The sequence below is a fragment of the Lepisosteus platostomus genome, chromosome 19 (genome assembly GCF_059453375.1).
Source record: "Lepisosteus platostomus isolate fLepPlt1 chromosome 19, fLepPlt1.hap1, whole genome shotgun sequence".
Lineage (NCBI taxonomy): Eukaryota > Metazoa > Chordata > Actinopteri > Semionotiformes > Lepisosteidae > Lepisosteus > Lepisosteus platostomus.
This window is the reverse complement of record NC_142629.1, coordinates 11,947,102-11,957,985: the sequence shown is the minus strand read 5'-3', so window position 1 is coordinate 11,957,985 and position 10,884 is coordinate 11,947,102. Positions and strand designations below refer to the sequence as shown.

The 10,884-nt window shown below is 38.3% G+C and overlaps 1 protein-coding gene across 1 annotated transcript; it reads left to right on the top strand.

The window, feature by feature from the left end:
* The first annotated feature begins 8,866 nt into the window (after positions 1-8,866).
* On the top strand, positions 8,867-9,947 carry LOC148645096 (uncharacterized). The gene is made up of 3 exons (XM_088613318.1): positions 8,867-8,935; positions 9,043-9,117; positions 9,222-9,947. The coding sequence occupies exons 1-3, from the start codon at positions 8,867-8,869 to the stop codon at positions 9,945-9,947; spliced, it is 870 nt and encodes a 289-aa protein (XP_088469444.1).
* The last annotated feature ends 937 nt before the right edge of the window (positions 9,948-10,884 follow it).

The following is a 10,884-nucleotide window of genomic DNA, read 5'->3' as shown; positions in this document are numbered from 1 at the left end:
TGGATTATCTACTTTGCCTGTTAAAAAATGGTTACTTTCTAAATCTTCATACGTATGGTATATATAATGGATGCAGTGCACATCAGCACACAGCTAGATGTCATTTAGATACCATTCAAAAAGGTATATTTTCTGTGTACAATAAGTGATCCAAGAATCCTTAAAAGTGTTTTTCTTCATAATTCCCACAGAAACAAAAGATAAGACTTGTTACAAGGCCTGTATTAATATTCAGTTTCTATTGCAGATGTGAGCAGCACCTATAGTCACAATCCTATCATATTTGATACCTGTCTGCCACTCAATCCACTTGCTCCTGCTTGGCATTAAGAAATGTTGCAGAAACAGCACCTGTTTGCTCTGCCCAGTCACCAAGGTATGGTCAGTCATAATAAAGCACCACATTTCCCACATTGCAGGTGTCCCTATAGACACTCGCCTGCTTAGCATCACAAGCAGTGGTATTACAGTGTTTTATGTTTTGCCAATTCTTGAAACTATTTGAACACTGGAAGATATACACCAGCTATACAGTAGATTAATATGACTACGTAGAGAGTGCCTAAACCATATTTTGCGTATGTACGGTCCCTTTAGTCCTAAGGATAATCGGACTTCAACAGCATGTTCATTTCTCTTGATCTTAAGAAACAATATAGTTATAAAATTTTAGTTTAGGTGGGTGGCTGCGTCAGCATGCGTAGGATGCAAAGGAACAAGTAATAGGTTTTTCCAAGCTGAAAAGAGAAGAAAGAAAACAGAATTTTTCGGCCGTAGAGCCTACTTCAGCTGTGATGGCTGGGCATTTACTGCGTGTCAGTAAAAAAATAGACACAACAAATAATGATAGTTCTGAGAGAATAATTATTGATATGTGAAGAGAAGCAACAAAAAAAGTTTTAAAAATTTTAGGCTCATTCTTCAGTTGTGGGTTAATATCTACTGTAATTGGTCCAAATATTTTATACAGCCATTCCTTGAAGGAGCACAGAAGCAATGCTTTAACAACATTGCTGGACAGCTTGGTCAAACAAACTCCATGCTTCCTTTTTACAGTCCTCAATGTACATCCTTATTAATTTCCATTTGTGCCCATATGTTCCTCTTTCACTGGTTGTGCTAAACAATGTTAAAATGTGGTTCTCATGTTGTTTTAGTAATGTATAACTACATTGTACTGTACTGGTTGAAACCATCTTGACCAAATGAGCACGTTTCAGATTGATCTTCATGTCTGTTCATCACTGCTTATCCTTCACCTTGTAGAAGGAAAGGCACAGCAGTCAGATCATCTTCTGTGCTTTCTGCTTCACTCATTGCAGAGGCAAAACAAATACACTCATTTTATCTGAATAACAGTAAGATGTTGTTTTCATTAGCAGAGTGACAGGAATACATCTTGGGCTAAATATTTTAAATGCCTTCAGAAATCGGTATTACATTATTTTGTTTCAATACCAGAGAGTTTTGCCTCATTATCAGAGTCTCACCAGCCTGAACCTGTTGTTACCTTATCTAAACAAGAAACACAATGTGCAAGACTCACAAGTCTCTCTGAATTTCAAACTGACTCACAGGCCACAGACGCTTTGGCCATAATGAGTCAATTACTGAACATGTTCTTTCCAGCAGAGTACAGTTTGTGTGCTTGTATTATATAAACAGCTCTTCTAAGGTCCTTGAAAGTTTGTTCAGAAGCTTAAGTTGAAAACTATAATTCTTGAACTCAAAAATGTCCACAACTTCACCTCATGATAGAAGCAATAGATGTAAAGATGTCTTAACACCAGCTCTCCAATGAAAAGAGAGCTGTTGTTGTTTTTATAAATTCTTCATCAAACACTGAATGTTCTGTTATGGTATTTTTTTAAAGTAACACTGATAAAAAAGAGGCTGAAGAATATTGTTTTGGAATAACTTGGTATATACATATTTTGGTTACTTTGTTTCTCTGTTTGGTGAAAATGCTACCTTATTTTCTCATTTTTAAATTAGGTTTTGCTGTAATACTATAAATAGGTAAGACTTTTCTATTTCAGAAGTTTTTAGAATCATCTGCCTGTCCTCTGGTATTGCTAAATTTTCATGTGAAACTTTGTCCAAAAGGATACGAACATATACCGTAAGGAGAGCTAGAATACACAAACAACTAAATGTTTTTCTCCTTCCAAAGTACAAGAACATCCTTGATATACAGAATTTTTTTTTCAAAACACCTTAGAAAAATTGTAATTATGACAATTTGTTCAAGTTGTTCTACTGTGTAAATTTAGTTAGCTGTAAATATGATGAGACACTATACAAGTAGTATCTATTTTAAATAAATTAAGTGCTAGGGTAAGATACTGTTTAAACTACCATTCAACACAATGTGCAACAGTTATCCAGAGTAGGTGTGGATGTGGTTGACAGTGTGTTTTTAATTATTATTATTATTATTTAAGATAAATCTGTGAAAAGCTCAATTCATGTCATGTATATGTCAACCAGTCACACACATTAATAAATAACAGGCTGTCTTTGTGCACATCTGCACTACTTCACTTCTCACACTCTCGTAATAGAACTCTTATTAATTTAATCACAGTGAAAAGAACTTAATGAGATACCATTGAATTGCTTATTAGTCAGTTTGACTTCTCAATAAAATGCCTAAATTTATTAAAATAATATACTGGATTAGTTCATTGAATAGTAAAGTCATATTCTTAAGGAACACGTACTGTATTACCTAAAACAAATCAAATATTTGGAATTGTTTATCAATTCTGTAAAGCCCCATGCTATAAAGGGCTTAAAAGATTTAGGGTCCTATTTGAGGAATCTCAGTCACGCTGATGTGACAATAAGAGAATTTTCTAACATTTTGATGAGATTTAGATATCATTGATAGATTTTTGTATTATTCCATTATGTTGAAAAAAAAACTATTGATATTCTGTTCTCCCAAAACTATGGAACTGTGAAGAGTTGTCAAAACTGACATTATATAGTGCTTGCAAGTACAGTACAGTACAGTTGGTCTACAGGTCTGTGAACTGCCTGATCTTTCTTCTTTGAGAATAAGTGATAACATTTAGAATCCAGTAATCTCAAGATGAAAAACATAAAACTACAAGTTTGTCTCTAACTATTTATTTATTCTACAGTAAATAGGTTTAGAATTGATATAATCTACAAAACCTTGCATATTTTAATCAGTTAGCTGTTACGCTACAAGCCAGATGAATTTAAGGACCCTGTTCATCGGCTGACAGAAAGCAAAAGAGGTAGAGGAGAAGAAGGAAGAATCCGAGCATACTTATCCAAATCGTAGATCAAAGCCCATGGTCAAAGATAGGTTCAAAGGTCAGGAAGCCAAAGGTTCAGGAATCAGGTAAATCATGAGGAAGTCTTAAGAGTGAGAAGGTGAGCTCCGCTAGGTGAAAACCAATAGTGAGCACTGAGGTCTATGTGGTGAGGGTTTAATTAATCTGGGAAGTGGAAGGTGTGGTGATGGAAGAAAGATCTGGTTGGTTGGTTAATTGATAAGATGGCATTTGTTGTAATTAGAAAGATCTGGAGTCTGATTGGGAACAATGCAGGGTCGTTTGCGAGAGGTTGGATTCTGGTCGTGAGCAGTTGTGACAATAGCTACAATTACCGTGATTTGCCAAAACCAATACATGAAAATGTTAATACTGACTATCCCTACTCAGACATTGGATTGTGTGATAATCATAACATCCATTTGTTCCTCCAATGGGTACCTTTTTCTGGATTTACCTCATCGTGTAACATCCAGTTTAATGATGTCATTATCAACATCCCCTCCTCCAGAGGGCGCTCTAATTCTCTCTTCGTGCCATAGTCTAAACTGATCGGTCTCAAAGAATGTTGATTTTTACTTTTTCATTTTCTTTTTTTTCATCTCAGTACACACGCTGCAACAAAGGTTGCAGAAAATTTGCTAAATCCTTTTGGGATGAAACACTGTCACTATGACTGACTGGAATTTTTCACACACAAATTACATCTTGTCTTATTCTATTAAACTGACCAATGTCATAAAGGAAATGAAGCATGCAACACTGGAGTCCAAGAAACAGGAGTTAACTAAGAATCTTCAGGTTTTAAGAGTGATATTTAAAATAAATAAATTCGGTTTCTGAATTTAATAAAGTGCTATTTTTTTAATAAAGTGCAGATGGTATTTTCAGATGAGTGATTAAATAAATATTTTCTGGCTGACACCTGCCACATCCTGTTGTGTTATTTACTTTTGTATTGCTGACTCTTGTTTCAATGTTTTATCTTCTGTGCTATTGTGTCTTTGCCAGTTCATTGTTGTAAAATAGAATTTGTTTCTTCTATAACACATAGATTATAGATAACCTATCACTTAATTTATCTAAAGAAAAGAGTCTTCATTTTTACTTCTGTCTATGTCTCAGGGCTGGAGTGACACAAGATTGTTTGACAATGTGATCATAAGAGCCACTGCAATGAAACACTACTGTATTCGTCACACTTTTGCATCCTGGGATCAGATCGTCACTGTCAACCTCTCTGTGTTGGAGTCATGGGAAAATTTGGGGGGAAAATTTGGAGGTGGGATTTGCCAGTTCCTCTATCTTGTAGCAGCTCCTTCTACAAGGCACTTTTTTCAGTACTTTTTACAGAAATATGTTGCTTAGCTGTTGGATACTGTACAGTATGTTCCAGGGTATCCCACATTGCACAAGTCTCAAATTAAAGGTTTGAAGATCATTTTTAAGTATGATGTTTTTTATATATACAGATGCATCCATTCAAAATGGGTGGGGTATTTTGCGGCATACCCCGGTGGGCGTGTCGCGGTATCACGTGGTGTCACGCAGTATCACGCGGTTAATCGCGTCATTTGACGTCATGCCGGAAACTATCCGGCGTCACCTTGTAAAACCGCCAGGGGGAGCTTAACCTCTCATGTACAGCATTTGAGCTTTTAATTTTGAACTGTGTATTACAGCATGTTAATCATCAGTCATTAAAATGTTGGTATATTTTATGAAAGCAAGATTGCTCAGTTGGACAAAAGTACACAACCTACCTTTATCAGAAATATTTATGCATCAAAGCCTTTACCGAAGATATTACTAATAGTATTAATAATGGATGACTTTGGACAAGCTGTATACTCAAAGTATAATTTCTTTAGCACATTTGTACAAGCACTTGGAATCTGTCCAAGCCATACTTTGTCAGGCATTTTGTTTTACTTCAACGGGCATAAAAACTTCCTTGCTTTTAACAGGGCGTTTCATAATTTCTAACTACGAAAATGATTTAAAATGCGACACTTATCATTCAACTAGAGCTCAAAATATCACAAGGATCCTCAAGAGCACAGCAAAGACTGTATTAAAAGATACTTGTATGTATCAACGCTTTCTTTTCCGTATACCAGATTTTATGGAACCACTTCAGAAGGGTGTCAGCCAGTCAGATTCCAGGAATCGGTACATTAAAGGAAAAATACACACCGGTATTCCATTTCTCCCTAACGATTTTAAGCATCGAAGTATTTAACTAGCATGTGAAATAGAGTGTGAAAAAGTGGTAGTTTTAAGCTTTTCTGCTAATATAATATGGAATCGCGTATCTAAAGAATTTAATAAGGATATGATTATATTCGTGTACTGCGACAGGGCTGTGTAGGGCTGTTTCGCCTCTCTCTTCATGCGACTTCCCTTGTAGCCTACTGAAAAACAGTTAAAAGGGACCAAAGTAAATACCAGACAAACGCAAACGCGTTTTTAATAAAATGCTTTTATTCATTCAGCAGAGAGTGAGAGGGACATCCAGCAGAGAGAGAGACACACACCGGTTTCCATTGACAAAATTGTTTTTTTTTCAATTCCTCTTGTCTAACAGGAATGTTTTGTTTGTGGACAGACTGTTAGACTAGAGGAAAAGAGCGCCTCCTTCTACGAAGCATTTCGTTGATCCGATCACAAATTCTTTTCCAGTCGCACGAAGTAAGGGTTGTAAAGCGCGAAGTAAAGCGCTGATTCTTATGGAATGTGTTCCGCCGGGGATTCAAAAAAAATTTTTTTTTAATCGCATATCTAAGGAAAATTGCAGTATAACTTTGTTCATGCACATCATTATACAGTATCTCATTTTGTATTTCGATAAAAAAAAATTGTTTGCCCAGCCACTATTGTTGTTATTGTTTTTATCCTGTAAAGCGCTTTGAGGAGTACAGCTTTCTCACCACTTTCTCACCTTCTCACCACACCATCCTTGCACAAAGCAGAAACTGATTGTATTTTCCGATAACATACAAGTGCAAAGATTACAGATTTTAATCGTCTTTTTTCTGAACCAGGGAAAATCTGATCATGTTTCTCTATAACAATAATAAAAAACTTTATTTTACATATCACCTTTAAAAGTGGCATCTCAAAGCAATACTGTAGACCGAAAAACAGTTAAAAGTTAAAATTGCCTCCCCCTGTTCAATCCATTGGAGCGCTTGCTTGAGTCTTTCCTCTTTGTTTTTTAGCCTTATCATGGGGCATGTGTTGGTTTTTCTGTATCTCCATCCAAGCCTCCTGCGTACTCTTCTTATCGATGTCGGGCTAATGTTCCCACCGAGGTCAGCCCATAGCCGTCTTTGGACTTGCATCGCCGGTAGCTCATAATTTTCATCAGTCAGTTTGTCGATAGCTCGCACAATAGGACTTGAAAAAAAAGAGATCAACAGTTAGTTTTAAAAATAATGTGCGTAGTTGTATTTACATGCAAGAAAGGTATTTTTAGAAATTCATTTACCTTTGAATCGTCCTCGGTTTAGATTCTCTTTGCCTCCTCTCCCCTTTATAATGCTGTCTCACTGTGCTTTCAGAAACGAAGATGTCCATCGAAGCCAACTGCTGTAATATTGTCCCGTGTTGACTTCCCGTTTCTTTTCATCTTCATTATTTGGTGTGAGAGAGTCTTCGTGATTTTGGTCATTGTCCGTCTCCTTACCAAAGCGATACAGTGGTGCAGCTTGAATTCTGTACCTATATCCTGTATGGTATGGTACAGATAAAACTTACACCATACCGATGAGCTAATACCAGGGAAAGACACTCCTATTTTATTTAAAACACAATACGCCAGGAAATGTGTCTGATGCATTAGCAAGTTAAAACAATTGGGTCGAAAACCTGGGCGTAACACCATTTCCTTTTTCTGATCACTCGCTTTCTGGATACACATCTCACCTGTCCTGTTCTTTGTTTTCCTGGTTTGCTGATTATGCCTGCTGCGGTCCACTCCTACCCTCACACCTAAAGAATACTATTTTAAATTTCTTGGCGCAGTTCATTAACCCTTGTATGTGCTGTCCGCGCCCAAAATGCAATTTAAAAAAAGTCAAAAACCGCGCAATTTAGAGCTTTCTGGCAAGAGGAGACACCCAAATCAATGTAACATGCCACAGTTTGTGCATGAACAGGGTTATACTGCCTATTCCCTTCGATACCCGATTAAAAAAAAAAATGTTTTGAATCCCCAGCGGAACCGGGCATCCATATGAATCAAGTAACAGGTTTATTCCATGCTGAAAAAAAGAAGAAAGAAAACACATTCCATAAGAATTGACTGAGCTCCGCTCTGTACCACGCAATGATCCCCCCGGAGTCTCTGCCCCGGGTTATTTGGGTTTTTAGACAGAGGGTAAAAAACTCTCTCTCTGGCTTGACCTCCCCTTCCATGGGTATTGTCTGTTTTTTTTGTTAACAAGGCTCGCCAGCTAATGTGAATCGAAACCTGTCTTTCTAGCTTTTAAAGTCGTGCGATGTGTAAACCACAATTCAAATAGAGAAAAAAGACCTGACTGACAAGATTTAAGATGTGGCTGTCAATGTTGGATTAAAAAAAACACATTGTCCGACATTTGTTGCATTGCTTGAAAAATAACTTTATTTCGAGAGACTGGATAAGTAATTCAAGTATTTTTTTTTAACTTCCTGAAAAACAACTAATAATTTAACTATATGTGCAAACGTTTTATGATATGTTGCTGTTGTGAATGTCTGTGGACATGTGCTGGCTGGACAGGAGGCTCCACTGTACACAGAGAGGGGCGGGAGGAGGGGACAAGCCGATACATACTCTTAGAGTTTGATTAATAGGGAATATAATACAAAAATATAGTACTAAAAATAAGATACACTCTACAGACATTCACAACGGCGACTGTCAGAAGATAGGACACAGCGGCTTAGGCACCCGCTGAATGGAAAAGGGGCACTTTAATGTTCTGTATGGCTAATACTAAAGCCAATACTAATATTCAATACTTTAATATTCTTTTCTGTATGTTTAACAATAGTGGGTACTGGCCTAATTCGTCCCTGCTCCCGTTGTTAGGTGTTAATGTGTTGTTAAGTGTGAATTTGTACCTGTTTCCCTGAGGTCTGGCTTTTTTTCTGGAAAACCATAACTCTGGTCTTGTCCAGATTGACTGTAGGCGCCCAGGTCTGACAGTGCTGCTCCAGCAGTGCCAAGTTCTGGCGCAGCCTCTGTTCTGTGGGCCACAGCGGGACCAGGTCGTCTGCAAAGAGCAGGAACTCGATTTCCATAATTAATGCAGATCAGTAAATCAAGGGACAAAGCAACTATTGCGCCCGGGTCCTCAATGGGCTTTGACGTGCTAATGCGTTGGTTTAACAGTCCGGGTGTGGCAAGCCTCTAATGTCTCCCGACTTCGGCAAAAGGCACCGCCTTTCATTGGGAGACAATGAACATTCTAGCCGTACATGTGAATATAGCATAAATACACCAAGGGATTGGGTGAGCTCCCATCACAAAAAAAAACTGCGAACCTGCACTACAGTGACCAAAGTACAGTATGGAGACCAAGACCTTTTACGGGAAGAGACCGGGTGCTTCTGCCGCCCCAGCTTCCAAAGAGCGAAGGGTAAGCAAATACAGCAGACTTCATCTGAAATACGCGATTACAGCGCATATTACAAGGTATTATTGCCGTTTTGAATTTTAAATTCAATTATAATTATTTCTTCGTAGCCTGTTCTTCAAGAAAACACTGCACGGGCGAAACGATCTTCGAAATCTACCACCAGGACAGTAAAAAAGAAAGCGGTAAGACGGAAAAAAAGAAAAGTTTATTTTGACGTCTGTTCCGCGACTGATGAATACTACTGTGTGACTTTATTTCTTACATGAATTATGTTATTTTGCCACAGGCCGTGGGTCTCTGCTCTCGGCCACTGGCCAGGGTGCCAACCTGTAGAAGCAGCACCTGTGTGGAGACATTTCGGCAGCAGCGGGAGCAGTACGATGCATTACTGGGGAGGATTGGGAGGCTAGAGACACTCCTGAAAATGCAGAGGAAGGAGACAGTATGTTCCAGCAGTCAAACAGTTGAGCAGCTGTCTCCCGAAAAGTGCCTCTCCCCACCTTGCAGGTTACAATGCCTGGCGGAATCTCTGCCCCCAGCAGAGCACACACCGCCTCAGGACACTCCATCCCGGCCTCTCCGCTCACCACCGCGCAGGAATTTGTTGATGCTGTCCCCGCCGTCTATCTCCCCCCAGGAAGCACAGCGGAATTCACAGATGCCAGTGGGACGAATAATTCTCCCAGATGTCCAACTGCTACCCATCACTCAGGAGATGGAGGGGGGGTTGTACTTGCAGTGCATCGGCATAGACGGGAAAGCAAGAGCCGACCGCTACGCCGCCCTCGTGTTTCGAAATCTTGTGACTTTTGAAATTTACTGGGGGTGGACCACGTCTGTAAATTTCGATGGGTCCAGAGGCAAAAGTGCCTTGCCTTGCAATCTCCGGGAAACCATTAGTAGCATGGTGAATCGGAAATTCTCAACCCTTACTGTGTGCGACTGGAAAAGAATTCGTGATCGGATTAACGAAATGCTTCGTAGAAGGAGGCGCTCTTTTCCTCTAGTCTAACAGTCTGTCCACAAACAAAACATTCCTGTTAGACAAGAGGAATTGAAAAAAAACAATTTTGTCAATGGAAACCAGTGTGTGTGTCTCTCTCTGCTGGATGTCCCTCTCACTCTCTGCTGAATGAATAAAAGCATTTTATTAAAAACGCGTTTGCGTTTGTCTGGTATTTACTTTGGTCCCTTTTAACTGTTTTTCGATCTACTGTATTGCTTTGAGATGCCACTTTTAAAGGTGATATGTAAAATAACGTTTTTTATTATTGTTATAGAGAAACATGATCAGATGTTCCCTGGTTCAGAAAAAAAGATCTAAAGTGCTACACATAACTTTCTTAATTCGATGTATTTAAAGCAGTGAACTACTGTAGGTGTAACATAACATTCAGAAATACAATCATATATTTGAAAAATAAAAACGATTACAATCTAATCCTTCCACGTTTGATCCCAAAATCCCAAGAAATATAAATCTAAACGGGTAGAAAGCTATGCTGAAAGTTTATTAAGATACTTGGAAGACAAAGATACTGTATCAATTTATGTTGCATTAGCCTGATTATGATTAAAAAACACATATAATTAAACACGCCTTTGCGATTTAAATCAAAACACGATTTAAATCAATATAAATGTTTATATTGTAACGCATACTGTCCAGCCTCCATTTCTCTATAAAAATGTACTCTATTGCACACACACACACAATAGAAGCAGGAAGCAGAAGCAGGGACCGTTGTCAGAAGGGAAGAAGGTGACTATTCATTGTTATTTAAAAATGACTTAGAATCGATCATGTTGTGATATTTTGAAATATAAAAGTCAATTGATTGTCCATAATATCGCTATTCTATTTTTTCGAAGAAATGTTTGTTAAAAGAAAAGTCCAGCACCAGCTGGATTTGAACACACAACCCGTGAGTTAGTAGTCGGGCACGTAG

What these genes read in the sequence shown, in the direction of transcription:
- LOC148645096 (XM_088613318.1), top strand. Translation starts at nt 8,867, where the DNA reads ATGGAGACCAAGACCTTTTACGGGAAGAGACCGGGTGCTTCTGCCGCC. An exon ending in CAGCTTCCAAAGAGCGAAGG is followed by an intron (nt 8,936 to 9,042) that starts GTAAGCAAATAC and finishes ATTTCTTCGTAG; the next exon opens with CCTGTTCTTCAAGAAAACAC. An exon ending in GGACAGTAAAAAAGAAAGCG is followed by an intron (nt 9,118 to 9,221) that starts GTAAGACGGAAA and finishes ATTTTGCCACAG; the next exon opens with GCCGTGGGTCTCTGCTCTCG.